This window comes from Podarcis muralis, chromosome 9 (assembly GCF_964188315.1).
Source record: "Podarcis muralis chromosome 9, rPodMur119.hap1.1, whole genome shotgun sequence".
Lineage (NCBI taxonomy): Eukaryota > Metazoa > Chordata > Lepidosauria > Squamata > Lacertidae > Podarcis > Podarcis muralis.
This window is the reverse complement of record NC_135663.1, coordinates 75,052,293-75,075,013: the sequence shown is the minus strand read 5'-3', so window position 1 is coordinate 75,075,013 and position 22,721 is coordinate 75,052,293. Positions and strand designations below refer to the sequence as shown.

The window sequence follows — 22,721 nt, the reverse complement described above, 5'->3', positions numbered from 1 at the left end:
TTTGCAGAATAAAATACATAATTTTCAAAAAGGAAATAAGTAAAACAAAACAGCAAACAACTGCTGCCTTTATTAGGTTCTGAGGGTCCTGAAACGTCAGCTTTTCTGTACATTTGATTTCAGACAAGCTGATACAAGGAGAAGACAGAGACAGGTGACTGACTGTGTGTGTGTGTGTGTGTGTGTGTGTGTGTGAGAGAGAGAGAGAGAGAGAGAGAGAAAGGAGTCCACAGGTGACAGAAAGAAGGAGGAATCTGTATGAAAGGGAGAGGATCTCATTAGTTAATCTTAATTAAATTAATATGCAAATCCTTTATTTTAATGGGACTTACTCTTAAATAAATATGCCACTTTAATATTTCAGTGTTGATTTGGAATGAAAATTAATTTTATTTAGTTGAATGATAAAATGGCAAGATTTTGCAAACTGAAAGGGGGGAAAAAACTTGTTTTGGAACTACAGCCGTATGGTGCTTGAATGTGGAAGAATCAGGGATTTCCTCAAAGCATTATACAGCTAACGGGCAAGAAAGAACAACTGCCACCTACAGTATACTAGGTTCCGAGGGTGATAAGTGCTGCTAACTTTGATTTCAGGCCTGCTGATGTTAGAAGTGAGCAAGAGTCACAGAGAAGTGAATCGAAGGTGGCAGAGAAGGTGATAATAAGTGAGGAAAGGAAAATGTGATGGAGGCAGGCAATAATGAACAGGTGGAATGAAGTAGAAGGAAGAAAGTATAGAAAAGTTTGAGAAGGTAAAGAGAATGGAGAGAGAAAGGGTTGTGAAAGATGGTGAGATGGGAGTAAGCGATAACAGAGGAGGAACTGGGAGGTGCAAGGAAGAGGCAAAGAGAATGTGGGAGGTAAGAAGAGAGAAAAGCAAAGGCAAGACAGGTGATGCAGGACTAGAAGGTGGGGAGAGAAAAAGACGGAAGCAGGTGGCAGAGACAGGAGCTGGTGAAATTGATAGGCCTTTTTGGTAACAAAACACAAGCATAAATAGCGATGGTGACTTGCCCTCTTTCTCAATATCAACCACAGGTTTCAAGGAAGAGAAGAACCCCAGAAATAAAAGAGAAGCTATATGTATTAAAAGGGTTTGAAAGTTTGCCCAACAGTACATGAAATATTGGTTCACTTGCATTTAGAAAAAAATGTATGCTACTACCTCTGTGTAATAGGTGGTGAGACGCTAGTACAGTGGTACCTCAGGTTACATACGCTTCAGGTTACAGACTCCGCTAACCCAGAAATAGTGCTTCAGGTTAAGAACTTTGCTTCAGGATGAGAACAGAAATTGTGCTCCGGCAGCGCGGCAGCAGCGGGAGGCCCCATTAGCTAAAGTGGTGCTTCAGGTTAAGAACAATTTCAGGTTAAGAACAGACTTCCAGAATGAATTAAGTACTTAACCCGAGGTACCACTGTACTATTAAGTATAAATCAAAAGTGAAAATGTAAAAGTGAGTCCTGTGTGCCTGGCAAGAAATATATGGTGCACCTTGAGTCTAGACTGGTTGAAGACCACTGCTCTAAATGAAGATGGGCCAAAGCTGATAAGTGACACCGTAATCTGAATTTCCGAAGTTTATAATGGTGTGTCTTTCACTTTTTAGATTTCCCCTCTCCAATAACTTGACAAATGTCCTGGCATTATCAGATTATGAGGTCATTTCTGTTCAGGAGTTAATGAGATCAAAGCGGATTTGGCACTAAAAATAGCTATGGACAAACAGGGACCATTTGATGGAGAGGAGAGCTGTTTTACCTCTCTGTAATGTTGTCTTTCTCATTCTGTTTTGTTTAAAGCAGTTAGCAGGCAGTAAGACAGTTCAAGCAGTAATGTAAGACAGTTCAAGCAGTAATGTATTATATCAGTCTTTACTTAATATGATCTTGTAGCAATCATAGTCCACTTACGATGGTAAATTAGTGGTAGATAAAAGTCAATGGACAGCAATGAAAATTATTATTTTGAAGGTATTTAGAACAAGAGAAAAGCAGATGAAATTTGAATCTAACAACTGTTTAATGAAAGCATTAAATAGTTTATTTTTGCAAAAATACATGAAGGTGTATTCAGAAGATTCACTTTTTAAAAAAATACCTAAAAACAAATAGCAGAAGCTATAACCATCTACAGTAAATGGTGACTCTTTTAAAAAAAGAAAGAAATCAAATAAAAGTGGTTATTTGCGTCTTAAAAGCAAAAAACCCCACTGTATTTTAGAACCAGTATATCACAGTAGCATCACTTGCACATCATGGTAAGCTGCAGTTGATGGCTCCCACTTTATTTGTTTCATACAATTTTTTTTACTGCTTGATTGTAGAAAACCCTCAAAGCAGTTTTTCCACACTCCTCTCCCAATGCAAGTGGGAGAAACAAAGCATAAACCCTGACTTAATGTTTCAAACTTAACTGGGATTCATGCTTGGTTGTGATTTGCTTGGAGCTGAACAAACCACACTCCTCAGTTTAAATGTAAATCTGAGCCAGGGTTCGTGATTGTTTTCCCCACTCAGTCTAGGGGAATTGTTCTTGGCATACCAGTTGTGGTTTGTTTGACTGAAAGAAACCAGGATACCTGGTTTGGATTTAATGCTAAACCAGGGATTGTGGTTTATTTGATCCCACTTGTGCTTGAAGAGAAGTTGGAGCAATCACCACATACACAGCGAACCATTAACTCTTGAAGTAGTAACAAGGTCTCCACAACCATATTTATTATCTGCCTATCTGCAAGTTTCATTGTTGTGTTTGGTTACTCGGAGTATGAAATGAGGCTTGTGTTTCCATTTTCGTTTCCTCTTTAGCCCTGACCATAGTAAGCTGTAGCATCCAAATTGGCAAATCATAGTTAGTATTTGCCTTCCAAATCAAAATAAAAAACTGTTTGAAATGGGTTTTTGATTTGGTTTTGGAGAATAAGTGCCAACTGGAGTTTGCCAATCCAAACTTCATGACTAATTATGTTTAGGGCTAAGGAAACCAAAACAGAGTTCCTGGATCTGTTATGTCTAGCATTCCATTTCTCCATGTTAAAGATTGGAGCTGAGGCTGACTTACTTGCTTAAGGATACCGTCTAAGCTTGAACTGGGGCCTTGTAGCTCAGACTCTTAACCGCTTTAGCATATAGCAGTTTCCTATCCAGAGTTCATCATTATTCCAGGTTCCAATGTCATTTCAATGGTGCATAAAAAGCTACAGATTCCAGATGCCTTTTTAATCAGGGAATTGGCCACTCTTAAAGTGTCACTATATGGATAAGAACAATAATGTTGCTTTATTGAGGGTAGTGCCAAGGCATCATAACCCAGAAGGTTTATGGCAGAAATTCAACTTTGCTGCTGCCAGTAATAAAATTAATCCAAGGTGGAGGTGTCCTCTTCAGAGTTCATTACCCTAGAATGATTTCTCCTTCCCTTTAAAGGGCTCTTGAAAGGATGCATTTGCTACTTTTGGGTACCACTCAATGCATTATTATTTCTTCATGACCTGCAGGTATATTAATGCACCTTGACCAGTAGAAATAAGGGCTGTAAGGTTCAAGAAAGCCCTTCTCTACATTTTCCCCAGTCTTCAAAAAAGGAGCAGAGCAAAAGGGGTCTTTTGATTGCAGACCACGTGTGAACAGAAAGAAATTCTGCAGCTTTTTACACATATGAAACACTAAAGCACATTACATATTTTAGGTGCATATAAATGTCCTTTTTAAAGGGATGTGCCTAAAAACCTCACATGTGAGTAAGATTATATTGCATTTGGAAGGCTGTAATGGAGTTTGTGAGTAGCTAGTAGAAAAAATATTGGGCTTTGTTGGGTAAAAGGGTGTCATCAAAATGGAGGGAATAGGATAGCTTTTTTTACTTTTATAGAGTAGTGAAAGAAAATGCATCTCTGCTAGCTGAATTAAGCACTCTGTGGTCTGATACTTCAATTATGTGTGTGTTTATGAAGAAGTAATCCCCATTATGTTCAGTGGGGCTTACTCCGATGTAGGTACGTATAGGATCACAGCCTAACTACAATCCTCAGTATGTTTATGTACTTAGAAATAAATCTATTTTCAAGAATGTGGGCACAGGATTACATCCTAAAGGTTGTAATGTTAACCCAGAAACTGGCACAGCCCATAGTTCCTTTAAAGCAGCTTAAACGTGTGTGCCCGCCCCTGCCTTTAAAGTAGCGCTTTTGCACAATGCACCAGTCTGGTTGGTTTGGTTTGGTATTCTTTTGTTTTGTTTTCAAGCGGCACGTACAAACTTTTTGCCTTGACTTTCTTGCAGTATTTGGTGTGTAAAAGGAAGCTGGAAAGTAAGAAGGAAGCCCTGCTAATTCTTTCCAAAGAGCTGGACACATGTCAACAAGAAAGAGACCAGTACAAGCTTATGGCTAATCAGCTACGGGAGAAGCACCAATCACTGAAAAAGAAATACCGGGAACTGATTGTATGTAGCTGGTTTGATAACTTTCTGTTAATATCTGCTTAGATTAAATCTTTGGCTTCTTGTAATGCATTGTGCATTATTAATCATTTCCTTGTAATCCTTTTAGTTCTGTGTTCATGATACTGTTTTTGTTCATTTTTGTTCATTTTTATTTAATTCATAATTATGTATTCACTACTATTTAAAGGACAAATAGAAACAGCTTCGACCTTACAGTCTAAACCTCTTAGTGCTTTGATTGCAGTACTGCAGTGCTTCATTAAATTACTTTTTCAAGCAAACTAGGTTACTTTATAAAGTCCTGTTATTTTTCCAGTGACATGTAAACTCCCTTCTTGTAGGACGGGGACCCATCTCTTCCTCCTGAAAAGAGAAAGCAGGTAGGTTTCATTTCTGCTTGCATGCACATATAATTTACTGCTCTATGTCATTGTTTGTTGTTGTTTTTTAAATTTTTTTTGCTAAACTATGTTAATTTGATTCCACTAATTCATTTACAGTGGTACCTCGGGTTACAAACACCTTGGGTTACAAACACTTCGGGTTATAGACTCCACTAACCTGGAAGTAGTACCTCAGATTAACAACTTTGCCCCAGGATGAGAACAGAAACCATGCTCTGGCTGGAGCGGGAGGCCCCATTAGCCAAAGTGGTACCTCAGGTTAAGAATGATTTCAGGTTAAGAACGGACCTCAGGAACAAATTAAGTTCATAACCAGAGGTACCACTGTACTCACTTTATACAGTGGTACCTCGGGTTAAGTACTTAATTTGTTCCGGAGGTCCGTTCTTAACCTGAAACTGTTCTTAACCTGAAGCACCACTTTAGCTAATGGGGCCTCCTGCTGCTGCCGTGCCGCCAGAGCACGATTTCTGTTCTCATCCTGAAGCAAAGTTCTTAATTTGAAGCACTATTTCTGGGTTAGCGGAGTCTGTAACCTGAAGCGTATGTAACCCAAGGTATCACTGTACTAGGTTCCCAAGTCATGGTCCATAAACCATCATTGGTTTGCAGGTGTCAATCAGGTGGTCCACAGCGTATTCACATTAAATATTCATACTGACTTTTATTGCTTCTTTTATTTCTCATATTGTATTATTGTTACAATTTGATTTCCACAGAATTCAAATTGTAATACAATAAAACACGTTAAAAGAAGCAATAGACATACAATTAAAAACCACACAGCGTCTAGTGCAGTGCATTACAGTTGCTAGAACAAGAAGAAAAATCATTAAATGGTCCGCCTTAGTACTTTTCAAGCACTTGGCCAGGAAAAAAGTTGGGAACCGCTGGTCTAGTAAAAGAGAAATTCTGAATCTGGTTTGCCACAATCTAAACTGTAACTAACAAGTAGTGCAAACACTTCTATCAACAATGAGAGGGAAATTGAAGGTGCCCTCTGTTGAAGTAGATTAGAGGATAGCAGTTGCATATTGTCAGTACTTTGGGCATACTAGAATTAGTAGGTCAACAGTTTTCAGTGTCTTCATTCCCAATCCCTCCCTCATAAAACCCAAACATTGTGATGGAAAGGAATGCTTTGGGTTGTCATGTCTTTAAAATATTTAAAAGCATTCCATTTGAAAATAATTTTCAAGTAAAGCTTTGAATTCATTTGACTATAATATTTTCAACTAGAAAGGCCCACGCAGGTTAATCAACAGTGGCTTATAGGGCTAAGGAGAATTTGTTGTGCCACAAATTCCCTCCTCCGTTTTTTATCATGTGCCTTAATGCAAGAGTGTTTGTTAAAGCCACAATTTTTCATTGGGTCTAGGAAAGAGAAGGACAAGTTGTGTCATAACTGAAAATTGTGGTTTAAGTTCCAGTAACAATTCTGGCTTGCAAACTAAGATCGAACCGTGGTTTCCAATTTTGGTTTGTCAGAGCTTAATAATAATAATAATAATAATTTTTTATTTATACCCCGCCCTCCCCAGCCAAGGCCGGGCTCAGAGCGGCTTACAAGCAATAATAAAAACAAGAAGAATGATTACAACTTAAAAACAAAAATAAAATACAACATTAAAATAATGGAACATTAAAATATTAAAATGTAGCCTCATTGCAGGTTAGACCGCAGTTTCCTAATTCAGAATGGTATCTCCCTATACCAAGGAATCTTTCACTAGCTTCTGGATTGCAATACTAATTAGAGTTTAGGAAAGCAACAGCTTCTGGCCAGCAGGAAGGGGCAGAAAAATAATTTGCAGCCTGTTTTTATCTGGGGCACTGAGGATGTGTTGGAACTGGGCACGCAGAAGATGAAGCACATCTAGGTGCTGGCAGTTGGATTTAGAGTGTGTGGAGTTGCTTTCTACCATGGGGATGTCTATATTTATTTATACACTGCTTTCTTGTAAAAAAAACCATCCATGTGGCTTGCAACAAATAAAACAGTAAAATCAAGAAAAAAGTCACAACCCTATTTAAAGCATACAGCAGCTAAAATACTAAAACAGATGAAAATTACCCGAACTTTCTAAGCATCAGGTCGGTTTAGAAGCTGCTCTGCTTGCATATATGTAAATACAGTAAAGCAAATAGGTATAGTGTCCTTACAAACACCCTAGGTGCTCCATCAAAGGAGGCCCTGGAGCACATCATTGTTCCAGGAAGTGGGGAATGCAGAATAGTATCTTGGGTCTATCCTCACTTTCATTCCTTTTTTAATTCTAGTCTTAAAGCATTCTTAGAAGTGTTCAAAGCTGGAAACTTGTTTTACAAAACTTTGTCTGGTTCTTCTGACTATGCGCCACCTCCCTAGTATTAGGAATATGTTGTTTGGGCACTTCGTTAAACGAAGTGTTAGTATTTCTCTGGTGAATCATATTTATTATAAAATCTGATGGTGAGCTTACTTTCCCTCCAATACACATTGGTTTGATTGTGCATTTTGTTGGAAACATCCTTGCTAGAGCTCCAAAAGCATTTTATTTGCGTGGAAAGGCTGTGACAGGTCTCCTTCATCACTTGAAAATGAATGCATGAAAGTTTGTTTCTACAACAAAAATGTAACGCTAGCAGATATCATCAATTTTTGTGGTTGGTGTTGAGCTCCCGGGTCTCTTACTTAGCAAAGCAGGTTTCACTGCATTAAGTTGGGTGCCACAATCACACAAAACCATTGAAGTAGAAATTGCAATAAAAATTGCTATCAATCACACTTCTGAAGTGTACTTGATGTTTCATCAGATTTTTCTACCTGTTCTCCTTTATTCCAGTTGTCTAACTTGAGCTGTGAGCTTAAACACTGGAAAATAATTTAAGCTTCTAAGAGACTTGAGCGTGGTTTGAACATTTCTGTCTAAATGGCTTTCGTACTGTTGTCTCTCACGTTTGCCCCTCTTGTTCCCCCCTTCATCCAAAACCTAGTTTACAGGGCACGGCTGTGGGATGGGATAAGAACTTCTGTGCGCTAACTACCATTTATCTGCAGAGGACTGAAGGGTGCATTAAGTTTGTTACTATCCACCCTTCAGTAGTCTGAAGCAAAGTAACTTGTGGCAGGATTTCAAAAGCTGTGTTACGGAAATCGAATTTTAGGGTAGTGGGTGCTTTAGGGAGAATGTTACTTCGGTTACTGGCTTTTTTCCACTTGGGTTGGGTAATGAGAGAATGAATCAAATTGCCATATGGCAAGGATACTTTGGTTTATTTTGGTTTACCCCTCCCCAAAGTCTTCTGTTCATTGTGCTGACCGAAAAACCTTACTTTTGAAGCTTTATGTCATGGGAGCCTTGGGGGGGAAATACTACCCAGGTTGAAGCTGGTTCTGCTTATGTAAAGAGGCTTTCGAAGAGCAACCGCTGCAGATGGCTCCATAGGTCCTCTTGCTTTTGGCAGCTTTTGTCCTGGTGACATCTTTGTTTGTGAAGGAACCCCTCCCGTGTTCATCAGTATACAGTCGTACCTTGGAAGTCGAACGGAATCTGTTCCGGAAGTCCATTCGACTTCCAAAACGTTCGAAAACCAAAGCGCGGCTTCTGATTGGCTGCAGGAACCACCTGCAGCCAATCGGAAGCCGTGCCGGACATTTGGCTTCCGAAAATCGTTTGAAAACCAGAACATTCACTTCTGGGTTTCAATCATTTGGGACCTGATTTGTTCGGGAGCCATGGTGTTTGAGTTCCAAGGTACGACTGTACTAACACTTTATACTGTTTCATTGGTAAGAGAAAAAATGATGATTACTCATATTTAATATAAACACAACTACAAGGGCCCTTGATTAGGCATTTTATCTATGTGATATTGAATGATATCTTAATTTTCTTCTGTCCTGTTTCCTTGATGTTACTGTTTTTATTTAAACCACTCCATGAACCAAGAACTTGTACACTGAATGCTAATAATGAACCATAAGTTGTAGATCCTACTGCAGATTTTTTGTGCTATTTTGGTGATGTACAAATGACATGCGAATCTCATGGAATCCCATAGAGTGGGAATCTAGCTCAACCCCCTGCAATGCAGGAATTCTGCCCACAGGTGTCTCTGGTTATCATTTATTACTCCTATGATCCCTGCTTAGAAAGCCCAATCAAGAGTTACTGAAATGAAAATAAATAAAAAATAAAGGAAATGAAGGTTTTGCAGATGTGTCAGTGGATAGCTGTTCAATGTTGCGCCAAACCATAGTTCAATGTGATGTCCAAAAAATGGAACAAGGCTTGGCAAGCGATGGTTTTGTGCACTCCTCTTTCCTCTCCCCCCGCATGGCTAAGAGGGAGGTGTTTGGAATTTTCATTTTCCAGTTTTGTTTAGTACAGCTTCTTTCATCTGAACTGACTGACTGGTTAGTAACGATGGTTTGTTTGAATCAAGCCAACTTGAAGCCATGGTTGAAGTTCCCATTGACTCCTGTGGGTGCTTTCCCCCAAATTCATATAGCCGATAAAGGCTGCACAAACCAGTTTGGAACCATAGCAGGAATTGTGTCACATTAGGTAGCTCCTTTATCGAAGCAGTTTCCAGGAAGTTATAATAGACGTTCTAAGGGAAAGCAACAGACAAATAGGTCTTCCACCATCTATTATTTGTAAATAGGTGTATGTGATAACTTTTCTAAATAACGGCTTTGTGACTTTCTTGCAGAGTTAATAACAGCTCTTCATACTTACTGCCAGCAATTGTTTATAAATGATAATAGGTTGACTAAATATCTACAGCTGAAAGGAATACAACTCCATCCTTTCATTTCTAGGACCCTCATACCTACGGGACCACCTCTCCTGGTATGTCCCACAGAGGAACTTACGGTCTTCAAATAAAAACATCCTGAAGGTCCCAGGCCACAGAGAGGTTAGGCTGGCCTCAACTAGAGCCAGGGCTTTTTCGGCTGTGGCTCCAATCTGGTGGAACGCAAGAGACTAGGGCCCTGCGGTACTTGACATCTTTCCGCAGGGCCTGCAAGACGGAGCTGTTCTGCCAGGCCTTTGGTCGGGGTTCAGTCTGACTCCCTCTCCCCTTTCATAAGAACTTGCATGAACGTGGCCTCCCAATTTTTCTCACAGGCCCATATAAGTTCAGCACAAACAGCTGGGCCTGGTGAGCATTTAAGGTCCCCAACCCTAATCTGCGGGTTGCCATCTGATTGGATTTTATTCTGATCCTGATCTGATTTGAGGATGTATTTTAATTGATTGTCTGATTTTATGTTAATGTGTTATACATTTGATGTTAGCCGCTCTGAGCCCGGCTTCGGCTGGGGAGGGCGGGATATAAATAAATTATTATTATTATTATTATTATTATTATTATTATTATTATTATTATTATTGAATGAACACTGGTTAGCATACACTTTCCATTTTTGGTAACCATGGCCAGCTCCAAAGCAATAGTGGTTAGAAGCAGTTTGCAAAACCATGGTTAGCAAATCACCAGTGCAGATGGTTCAAAACCATGGTTAGCAAATCACCAGTGCAGATGGTTCACTCTGAAAATGAGAAAGTGGCTGAGATTTGCACGAGAAGCAAAAAGCTGTATAGTAGTCCTCGTAATTCCACTTGTATCAGAATTTGCACAAGTTGTTCTTTTCTTACACAATGCTCTAGGAGGCAGAAGATGTCTTTTGCATGTAACAAGGCACGTTTGGCTCCAACCCAGTGAGCGAGAGCTGTGCAAGAACGTGTTTAATGTTCTTGTGCAGCTCCCATTCACTTCAGAGCCAGTGTGGTGTAGTGGTTAAGAGCAGTAGTCTCGTAATCTGGGGGACCGGGTTCGCGTCTCCGCTCCTCCACATGCAGCTGCTGGGTGACCTTGGGCCAGTCACATTTCTTTGAAGTCTCTCAGCCCCACTCACCTCACAGAGTGTTTGTTGTGGGGGAGGAAGGGAAAGGAGAATGTTAGCCGCTTTGAGACTCCTGAAGGGGAGTGAAAGGCGGGATATCAAATCCAAACTCTTCTTCTTCTTCTTCTTCAGGGAGCTTTGCCCAGGCTAAATTCCCATTGGATTGCACCAGTTGATAAGGTGCACTTGTAAGTGAGTGACGATGTAAATCATATTTCTTTTCATAAACTTCCTCATCTTAATTATGGCCTTGTGATATTTAACCACTGGTCTCAATCCCTTGTAGTAAACAAAGTGTGGCAGGATTTTTTCCCTGTGGTATCAAACGATATTTGTGCTGCCATCTGTCTTTGTTTATGTACAAGGTTTATGTGCACACATGGTTGATTTATTTTATTTTTTGCAGTAATTTTAGTTATAGGAATGATGCTTTTTGGCCTAATGAAGCGTTTGGTTCCCCTCGCCACCAGTCAAACTATATACAAATGTCGCACTGCATAAAGCTTAATGATTTTTCTCAGTCACATTTTCATAATCCAGCTTTTGACTCACTCTTGTTTGATGAAACTTTGCAATTTTCCTAGGCTAATCTTGCCCAACTCCTGAGTGATTCTCGGGATCGAAATAAGCATCTGGGAGATGAAATCAAAGAACTTGAGCAGAGGCTGGGAGAAGTCCAAGGGGACAACAAGGTATAGTACAAGTTGCATTTGAAAGTAAAAAGGTTATAGCTTTTGAAGTAATCTAGTCTCTCATTCAATTTGCATAACCGCAACCAAAGACAGTTTTGCCTGCAGTTTTCCAGATTGTGATCTATTGCTATTTAAATTGGAAATATCCAAAAAGAATTGATAACATCTATGCAACTTTTGCACTGTGCCTTTCATAGTGCTGTGTATGTGTTTGCGGCTGTTGCTCAGTATTCAAAACTCATAAATCCCAGAATAAAAATAGCAGTCCCTTATATTACAAAAGGGTTTTAATATATTGTATAATTATTATGCCACTTTTCTCACAAAAGTGACCCAAAGCAACCTACAGAAACAACAAAACTAGTATGGAAAAACCCCCAATAAAAATTTTAAAAAACAACAACTATACAGATAAAGACAACCCTTCCCCACTAACAGAGGTCACAAATACTTGAAACTCTTCAAATTAAGGGCCAAAAGCCCAAGTTAAAAGGAAAATGTTTGCTGTACTTGAACTTTGATCCTTTAAGATAGACTCTTCACATTTTGGTTTGTATGTGCATACGTTTCAGGGGGTCTTAAAACTTCTTCAAAAAGGCATTACATTTCCCCCCTAGAGTTTTATCTGTTGACTCTCTAACAACTCATATCCGATTTGTAATCAAGTTCTTAATTGGCAGTTTGGGTGGCGCTGTGGGTAAAAGCCTCAGCGCCTAGGGCTTGCCGATCGAAAGGTCGGCGGTTCAAATCCCCACGGCGGGGTGCGCTCCCGTTGCTCGGTCCCAGCGCCTGCCAACCTAGCAGTTCGAAAGCACCCCCGGGTGCAAGTAGATAAATAGGGACCGCTTACTAGCGGGAAGGTAAACGGCGCTCCGTGTGCTGCGCTGGCTCGCCAGATGCAGCTTGTCACGCTGGCCACGTGACCCGGAAGTGTCTGCGGACAGCGCTGGCCCCCCGCCCAAAAGAGTGAGATGGGCACACAACCCCAGAGTCTGTCAAGACTGGCCCGTATGGGCAGGGGTACCTTTACCTTTACTGTGTGGAATTCTCCCTCTTCAAACGCCTATTTCCTTTTGCAGAATATCATTTTATAGTTGGAGAATTCAAACAGCAGAGCTGATACTTTTGTATATGATATGATTCTGTTTCAAAGATTAAATGAGGAAAATATTAAAATGCAGTTGGTTCTGAGTGTCACAAACACTTCTGATGATTCCTGAGAAAGAGTAAGTGGGCTTCCCTGATTTGTTGTTTTCCTTCTCTCTTGAATGTAAGAAGCACTGGTTCCTGGCTCCATCTAAAGCTAATCTAAGAATTGTAAAGTGGATGAGGCCTTAAACTCCCCCACCTGCTCCATTAATCCCCTACTGCAATTTGCAAAATAACTTTCTATATATTGTAATTTAAAAGCCAAATATTTAGAAGCTTGACATACCCTCTATACTGCTGTTTTGAGTTAATCATCGCTGGCTTTCATAGTTTTAATTAGTGTTTCATAATAAATTATCACTAGAAGGAGAGGCAGATCACTTTCTGTTGTGATTTAGTATTTTCTTTTACTAGAAAATTAGTATTTTCAGTAAGTGCAGGCACCATTTTAAAAGGTCCATTATATCAGGAGTACATTCACATTTTGCTGCTTAAAAAGACAGATGGGAGGGTTCAAATATATACATATATATTACTTTTTTAGTTTAAAACATTGCCTGCTAATCACCACTTTATAAATTCATTCCTAAATTTAGCAGTTTATATGGAACATTACTCGTAATTCTGGCACTTGGTATTAAACAAATGCCACTTGTCGGTGTTAACTAATATATATGAACTCAAATGCATTTAATAATCGTAGCTTTATCCATGTGCAAAGCGTTGAAAACCAGGATTTAATAGTGCAATCCAGAAAGTGCAAGATTAAGGAAAACAGGATTTTAAAGCAGAGCAGCAGCCTTCATGGCTGGACTGACCGGGGCTGATGGGAATTATAATCTGGAATAGCTGGGGAAAAGGCTTCACAAGTGCATAGGCAACATAAAGTTCAACAGTTTAATACTCAAGTAGGGAAAGAGGTGAACATTGCTTCCAATCTGACCTGCAGAGGCTTCCCATCTACCCCCCCGCCATGTTCCCTGAAGCACTGTCTTTTAATTATATTACACTGTCTCATCTCCTTCACATCCATGTGATCAGAGTAGAGGTTTGGCAGAATTCTCAGCTTCAGGTCCTATGCCAGGGAAGCAAATATAAAGCATATCTGAAGTGTCTAAAGAGGAGACCCTGGTCAAATTATTGTGTTGATGCTGAGAAGGAGAAATGTAAAGAGCCCCTTCCTTGTGTCTCAATCTGCACGGAAGAATGTTGCTGCTGAGCTTTTAGGCCTTGTTGTTGTTTAGTCGTTTAATTGCGTCCAACTCTTCGTGACCCCATGGACCAGAGCACACCAGGCACTCCTGTCTCCCACTGCCTCCCGCAGTTTGGTCAAACTCATGATAATAGCTTCGAGAACACTGTCCAACCATCTCGTCCTCTGTCGTAACCTTCTCCTTGTGCCCTCAATCTTTCCCAACATCAGGGTCTTTCCCAGGGAATCTTCTATTCTCATGAGGTGGCCAAAGCATTGGAGCCTCAGCTTCACGATCTGTCCTTCCAGTGAGCACTCAGGGCTGATTTCCTGATAGGTTTGATCTTCTTGCAGTCCATGGGACTCTCAAGAGTCTCCTCCAGCACCATAATTCAAAAGCATCAATTCTTCGGCGATCAGCCTTCTTTATGGTCCAGCTCTCATTTCCATGCATCACTACTGGGAAAACCATAGCTTTAACTATACGGACCTTTGTTGGCAAGGTGATGTCTCACCTTTTAAGATGCTTTCTAGGCCTTACTTAGTTCAAAATACCATCCTGTTTAAAATTCTTTGCTGCCATATATATTCCCAACAATATATGGAAGATTAGAGCCAGTAGCCTGGTTCACACGTAGCGAGACACTCTGGTTTGATTTTGGTTTGTTATAACTGGTTTGAAGAAAACACAGTTTCTCATAATCAGTCTAGCAAGAAACCGGTTTGTACCAAACTGCAATAGGAAGATTTAAACTTCCTCCCCTCTTGCATGAAGAAGGATGGTACAAGGTTGAGGCACATTGTGATGCAGTTGCTTATCTCTGTGAGTTGTTTGAGGATAAAATTGCTTGTTTCTGCTGGGACCTCAGCTCCATTGTTATAGCAGATGAATTGCAAGAAGGGTCCAGATCACTGTCTAGTCTAGTTGTGTTTGATGTGAACAAGGTAGTTGGTTTGATCAGGGACACCACGTGCTCTTGATCTTTGCCCATTACGGCTGAATAAAACTAGTAAGGAAGGGATGGCTGGCTGGGCCAGGGAGGTGATGAATTTCTCCTTGCAGGGGGATGAGGTGCCTGTCTACCTAAAGGAGCCAGTGGTAAGACCATAAGAAACCCTTGCAGAATTAAGAAAACCTAAATAACTACCAGCAGATTGCTAATGACCCTTCTTGACCCTTCTTGAGCACTTGATTGTGGGCAGATCCCAGCTTTCTTGGAAAACTGATTTTCTAGATCCATTTCAATCAGGGTTTAGGCCTGTTTTCAGAGCGTAGTGCCTGGGCAGTCTTATTTACCCCTATGTGGGGTGCCACAAGAATCCATTTTATCCCCCATGCTGCTTAACATCTACAAGACACTGCTGAGTGGAATCATCAGGACTTTTGCAGTGTATTGTGAGCAATATGTGTGGCAATGAATGTGGTAAACCAACATCTGGCTTCAGCAGTGAGCCAACAAACTGAAGCTTATTCCAGATCAGACTGAGGCACTGTTAGTGGGTTGTTTCCTAGACCACATGGGCAGGGCAGGGCCTGCTTTGAATGGGAGCTTACACGCCCTCTGAAGCTGCAGGTGCATAGCTTACGAGTACTTCTGGATTCACTACTATTGCAGTGGTGCAAAGTGCCTTTCATCATTCATTCATTCAGTCATTCAGTCATTCATTCAGTCATTCATTCTATTTGTATGGTGCTTTTCTGCACAGAAAAAAATTACACTCAATACAGCTTGCAACAAAGAAAACAGGAATAAATTTCAAACAAACACTACAAAAACAATTTCGTAATGACAACAAAACAATAATGTAATAACAATTTCACAATAACATCGCCAAACGATAGCAAATATAATAATATACAAACAACCACATTTGAATACTATAAATATAGCAAGATTGTATAAACGACATACATCATCCGTTAGCAAAAATAACAAGGGAGGTTCACAGTTTCACCTTATTCCTCCCAGGATGTTGCTGGTGGCCCAGCTATGCCCCTATCTGGACAGAGAGAGCCTCGCTTCTGTTGTTTATGCTCTGTAACTTCTAGTTAAATTATTGGAATGTGTTCTACATGGAGTTGCCTTTGAAGACAGTTTGGAAACAGCAGCTGGTGCAGAATTCAGTGGCCAGGTTGCTGAATGGGACAATGCGGCAGAAATCCATTGGCAATTAGTTACTGAAGTCAATTCAAAGTGTTGATTTTGACCTATAAATACTCAAGGACTTTATACCATCAGGACCACCACACTCCTTGAGAACCAACCCTGAACTTGTGTTTGTCATCTGTTGCCCTTCTCCTCCTACAAAGAAAGTGTGGAAGTTGGTAACATGAGAATGGTGTTCTCAGTGGTAACTTCATGCTTGGGAATTGCTTTCCCATGGAGGTATGCCTGACTCACCGTTATTTATTTTTAGGACCCAGGAGGAAACATTTTTATTCACTTAGGCTTTAGAGCCTTAATTTAGAGGGTATTGGGTCTATCCGTGGCCTCCTTTTTGCTCATCTTTTTAGTGAGGTAGGTTGAGTTAGATCTGCCCTTTTATATGTATTACGGATGGGCATCTTAGGTTCCTATTACTGTTTTTATATTTAGTTTTAATGTTGCTTCTGTTTTTTTGTGAAAAAAAGCATCAAATAAATAATACAACAACAACAATAGGAAACCACTGTTTCCCAATAGGTCTGAACAAGATTAATGCTTTAGCTTACAGTGGCTAAATTTATCATAGGCCTGCTGTGCAGCACTTTTATAGAATTAAAAGAAACATGTAATGTTCAGTAATGAATTGCTTTCTGTGGTGGTAGTTTTAATATTTGCCAGTATCTCACATGTACAAGATCTGTGCACATTCGTTTTTCTCTGCAGAGTGTTCTGTTTAGAAATTCTTTCAAACTGAGAGTCCCAGCATGAGTTAAAACCTTGTTTGTTTACACTGGCATTAATCCTCAAGCTGAAACACAGTGATGCCCCATTTGCATTCATGGATTCAACTCCAAGGATTGTAGCTAGGAGCTGGGTTTGCACATCACAGTAAGCCATAAACCATGGCTTACTGTGCGTGAGTGAAGAATATCCACTTTGCTCCTTCCCACTCCATGATCTGCAGCCAACAAACCACAGACTGTAGCCAAGTTTTGTTCTTGTCTGACTGTACTGCTGATTGTAGTTTGTTGGACCAAAAGAAATTACAGTCCCTGGTTTGGATGTCTAAGGTAGGGATCATTTCTTCCCAGCATACTAGCAGAGTGTTCACAGCAAACCATAGTTATGTTCAAGCTGGGATGCTTCTTGTTCTTTCTTTTCTGAACTATGTATAAGAACCCAAAGCCAGTAAACTTCGGAGGGGAAAGCAGTGTGGTCTTATGTCTTGGCACAGATCTTTTTATTTATTTACATGTTTATAGACAGGAGGACAAATGGATGAGAAACAGCTGTCGGCATCGGCAGTGCTGGCCCGAGGCAAAACCCACAAAGCTTTTAGACTTCCACAACCTCTGAATACTTGAGCGCCTCCAGCTTGTATAAAACTGCCTGTTTTATTTTCACCTTTAGCTTTTGCTATCTAATCTTAATTCATTTATTTGAGGCTTTGCCGATGAGAAAGTAAAAGGCTTTATTCTTTGTGATGAAATCTGATGTCAGTAGTGTGAAATCCCAGGGAGGGATAGCCTTTTGACTGCTTAAAATAATGATCAATGTGCTTCTTTCCTGGGTTGGAAGGGCACACACAGGCTCCAAAAAGTAAAAGAATATAAAAGAAAAAAATCTGCTTCAGTGGAGGCCAGATAGCTGCCTGAGCAGATGGGAGGCTACTGCCACCAATCTTCACACTCAGGGGAACTTGTTGAGGACCACAAAACAGGGTGCTAAGGTGGTAGAACTGGGCCAGTTGCAGATTCACTGGATCCTATGCCATCCCATTGCCAGATGAATGCCCAGTTTGGACCCCTCTCCTGTGCCAGCCTGAAGGTTCTAGATGATGGCCGTGTTGTACCTCCACTGTCAGACTTGCTGGGACTTGCAAGTGTTCTGAATGTGAGCTTCCTGTGGACCTCTGGTTAGCCACTGTGTGAGTAGGATCCTGGACTAGATGGGCTGTTGGCCTGATACGGCAGGCTCTTCTTATGTTCTTACGGGAAAGGCATGTGTTCCTTGAACCATTGAGTTCAGCAAAGCGAGCCCCGCTGCGCTGGCAGATTGTTAATTTTGTTGGAGTATTAGACAAAAGCACTGTAATAATAATTAAAGCGTGCACACTCCCCAAAGAATAATTTCGGTATCGTTTTGATAGTTGTGCTTCTATCTGTTCCAAAGTGAATGCCCAGATGGTCTCTGCCAGTGTCACCTCTGGCAAGAGATGAGCAAGCAGCTGCTTTTGCAGCCTGAAAAGATGCTTTATGGGTGAACTCTGCCTGGATGTGTGATTCATACAGTTGTTTTTCCCCAAGCAAACTGGGCCATAGGAGTGGGAGGAGGAGGGGAAATACTTCAGTAGACATATCTATCAATAGGAGCAGAGGCATGGTTTTTAAAGGGTTTGGGGGGATTTTAAGTTGTGCAGTTGCTTAAAAATACTTGATAATAACTAACTGAAAACTGAGTGAGGAATATGCTTTAGCCAATGACCTTTTTGGTTGTAGCCAAAAAACCCAAGTTCAAGTGGATTAAGTACAAAAGCAAATTAATTACCGTATTTTTCGCTCTATAACACGCACCTGACCATAACACGCACATCGTTTTTAGAGGAGGAAAACAAGGAAAAAAATTCTGAATGAAACAGTGGATGTATCATTTTTGTGCTTCATGCTGTGGCCACAGACATGTGATCTGATGGTGAATTTGGGGAGCTCAATGCAAAGATCCTGAGGATCCATGTGGATCCATGCTTTTTAACCACATTTTTGCACCATTGCAGCCCCAGGCAACAGTGGGTGTGTGATTTTTGGGGGGCAGGCTGCTATGTGATCTGATGGTGAATTTGGGGTGGCCCAATGCAAAGATCCTGAGGATCCATGTGGATCCATGCTTTTTAACCACGTTTTTGCACCATTGCAGCCCCAGGCAACAGTGGGTGTGTGATTTTTGGGGGGCAGGCTGCTATGTGATTTGATGGTGAATTTGGGGTGGCCCAATGCAAAGATCCTGAGGATCCATGTGGATCCATGCTTTTTAACCACATTTTTGCACCATTGCAGCCCCAGGCAACAGTGGGTGTGTGATTTTTGGGGGGCAGGCTGCTATGTGATCTGATGGTGAATTTGGGGTGGCCCAATGCAAAGATCCTGAGGATCCATGTGGATCCATGCTTTGTAACTACATTTTAAGTGGGGAGTGAAGGAAAAACACAGAAGGGACAAGAGAGCGGTGTGCAGAGAAGCAGCTGGCTAAGAAAGCAGGAGAGGGATTTTACGGGAGGGAAGAAAGAAAGGCAAAAGTTTCCACAAACCGAAGCCAGCTTTCTCTCTCCTCCTGCATGTTTTCTGGCTGCCTGCGAGGAGCACGGAGAGGAATTAGAAGGAAAGACCTCTGCTTTCCCCTCTGCTTGCCTGGAGGGGAGGGGATTTGCCTGCTCTTTGTTCCGTTTGAGCAAACACAGCAACGAAACAGAGGAGGGTGGGCAGTAAGACCCTGAAGCAGAATGCAGGAAAGCTGCAACTTCCTCTTTTCAGGTTTCCCTCTCCGACACAACGCACGATTGATTTTTGCTGATTTTTGTTCCTGCGCTCCCCTAATCGGCTCCAGGGACCCCCCCACATTCGCTCCATAACACGCACAGACATTTCCCCTTCCTTTTTAGGAGAAAAAATCTGCGTGTAATAGAGAGAAAAATACGGTACACAATGTTCTTTAAAAAAACACAACCTAGGCTTTTCATTTATTTGGTGCATCTCAAATGTTACAAAGCACCCAAAAACATTTTCTGGCAATCTGTCTGAAGAATTTGCAACAGCAGTTAACAGAACTGTGGTGACACGCACACACTGCAGTTTGCAAGTTGAGTTCTAAGGCTGTTTATTTTTGTGACCGATCACAATCTCTTATCAGGCCTGACACACACCACCAGAAATGCTCCTGGATGCAGCTTGCCTGAGGTTTAAAGGTATCTTTGTTTCATGCCACCACGGACAGAATGTGCCTTTTGGACAATAAATGCAAAATACTAAAGAAATAAAAGTGTTTCCACTATTTCTGGGCTAGAAGATAGGAAAATCTGGAGTTTTCTGGAAGAACTGCTCAATAGTTCTGAGTCACCCGTAGTGAAATATTATTTTGAGGAGGAGTGGCAGATTGGTTTTAGGGAGTGTGTTGTTCCTTGCGTTGTGAAGCAATGCTGGAAACATTAAATAATTTATTGTGCTTTAATACAAGAGAACTGCATCTTAGTTTACTTCCCAGCTTCTTTTCTCTGCTTCTAGACACATCTCTTCACTTCTGATGATTTTGTTTTTTCCTCTTCCCCATCTCTTAAAGGAGCCTTACCTTCACGGTGAGAGAAAAAGATAAACAGCTTACTGGGGGAAAGCTTAGAAGGGTTCGCCTTTTAACTAGGATTTAAAATCACATTTTAACATTGGCTTTTTTTATCTTGATCCATTTGGAGCCCTACCCCAAAAAAGTTTTCATTATCTGCAGTTAAGATGGACATTCACTTGAGGAAGGTGAAATGTGCAGGTAGGGGTTGCAGAATTCCATGGTTGACTCCTAACATCCCCTTTGAAGTTAGAAGGCAGCCAGCATTGCATCTGCACCAGAGCACAGCTCCTATCTTTTGTGTTCTTTCTTCTTCACAGTTTCTTCTAATTTTAAGCAAAGATTTGCTTTAGATGTACCCATTCCAGTTTGGGTCCCCTGAAAGCTACCAAGCAGCAAAATTTTACAGAGCAGGAAATAATAATTACCTGCCCTTCACCCTAAGGTCCTAGAGCAGGTTAACACAATATTAAATTCAGTTTGAAACAACTTACAATCGCAAAAATAAGGTGGGTTCCAAAATATGTACATCTCAAGTGTCAAAAGCCAGAGGTGCATTTTCAGCATTCACCAGGAATTGTATACTAAAGTTGCTTAGGGGCTTTCACAGTTTAGGGGCTTTCACAGAGAATGCCAACCCCCTAATCCCGAGCCTATTGAGGGTGGAGGAACTAGTAAGAGAGCACTCTTTGCTGATCTCATAACCCGAGAGGGTTTGTAAGGAAGGAGGTCGTCTTTCAGATATTTGGGGCCTGAGTCATTTAGGGCTTTAAACACGAACATGAACACTTTGATTTGGGCCCAGAAACAAACTGGCAAAAGCATCAGCGCCTCCAAGCACTGGTCTAAAACCTGTCCTGATTCAGATGAAACACACAGAGAGAGAGAGACCTCTCCCAATAAATGTCATCCAAACAGTCTACAAAGACAGTGCATGTGAATGCATTATACTGCTCCAGTCCAGATGTACCGTATTTTTCGCTCTATAAGACGCACCTTTTCCCTCCTAAAAAGTAAGGGGAAATGTGTGTTCGTCTTATGGAGCGAATGCAGGCTGCGCGGCTATCCCAGAAGCCAGAACAGCGAGAGGGATCGCTGTTGTAGCTTCTGGCTTAGCCATGCGAAGCCTCTTCAGGGCACGGGGAGTTTTCATCCCGCTGCCCTGAGGAGGCTTCACACAGCTATCCCTGGCTTTTGCGGGAGGTGGGGGAAAGGAACGGAGGGCAGCCCCACCTTCCGGAAAAGCCCACAAGAGCCCTGCTCCCTTTAAAGAGTGTGCGGCTCTTGCTGGCTTTTGCGGGAGGTTGGGGAAGGGACAGAGGGCAGCCCCTCAGTCCCTTCCCCCACCTCTCAGAAAAGCCCGCAAGAGTTGCGCTCCCCTTAAAGAGCCGCGTGGGGGGGCTGCCCTTCTCCCTCCTTGGGGAAAAGCCTGCAAGCGCCGCACACACACTCCTTGCAGCTCGTGAAAGGGAGCACTGAGCAGAGCCTGGGATGCATACAGGCTCTGCTCAGCGCTCCCTTTAAAGAATATTTTTTTTCTTGCATTCCCCCTCTAAAAAGCAGGTGCATCCTATGGTCAGGTGCGTCTAACTGAGCGAAAAATACAGTAACTAAGGCATGCAGGAATGTGGCTAGGCCTGTCCTATTTGGGGAAAGGTGCCGCTGGTTTTCCAGTCTAGGCTTAGCAAAGGCTCTCCTGGCTACACCTGCCACCTTGGAAACCCAGGAGGAGCGTGGAACCCAAAATCCTGGTTTGTAGTTGCTTCGTTTGTATGTCGTTTCCCCACATACCTTACATTCAAGCTGTTCACAATCGTGCATAAGAAAAAGAACCAAAAACAAAAATCATTATCCAGAATAGTTATGAACTCAGTTTTCTGAGTGTTGGTCCATAGCTGAAACAGCACTGTGCACGTTCAAGAAGGAAGTGTCATCAGGGCTGAAAGAGCCCCAAGGTTCACACCAGTACAAAAAACTTAGGGATGGACCCCCGTAAGCTGGTAGGCTGTTGAATTGGGGGGTTGGACATAGAAGAACAACACCAGATCTGACCCACAAACTGCTAAAGAGATCACCTTACCAGAATTTCATCTGCAATAACAGCTACTTGTAAGGCTTCTGCTGTCAAATTAAAACTCAGGGGCTTGATTCTTTGACCACCAGCTTCTCTTAGTCCCCTTTCCAACCATCTTCCATTCATGTCTTTATTATTAGTAAAAATGTTTTTAATAAATAAATAAATTGGTGCTTAAAAATATACACATAACATCTTCCTCCTCTTCCCCATTTTTGCTGGCTGGGAATGCGAAAACAGCCCAATTTGCCAAAATGAAAGCAACATGGGGGTCAATTCCTCATTGAGGCCTGCAAGTCAGTCACCCTGTGGAGCTTGTCAAATGAAGAATAGCAGCCACAGCAGCGTGGGCTTAATGGGGCTGAAGCAGAGGATCGCGGGTCATTTG

The 22,721-nt window shown here is 41.5% G+C and overlaps 1 protein-coding gene across 5 annotated transcripts in view; it reads left to right on the top strand.

Annotated features, from left to right (window-relative positions):
* The window catches only part of CCDC149 (coiled-coil domain containing 149), a 60,929-nt gene that overhangs the window by 5,755 nt on the left and 32,453 nt on the right, over nt 1–22,721 (top strand). For 4 of the 5 annotated variants that reach the window (XM_028743376.2, XM_028743379.2, XM_028743375.2 and 1 more), the window contains exons 2-4: nt 4,289–4,450; nt 4,792–4,830; nt 11,335–11,442. In XM_028743376.2, the coding sequence (XP_028599209.2) occupies nt 4,289–4,450; nt 4,792–4,830; nt 11,335–11,442 (309 nt within the window). The remainder of the gene's footprint in view (nt 1–4,288; nt 4,451–4,791; nt 4,831–11,334; nt 11,443–22,721) is intronic. The other variant, XM_028743377.2, reaches the window with a different exon arrangement.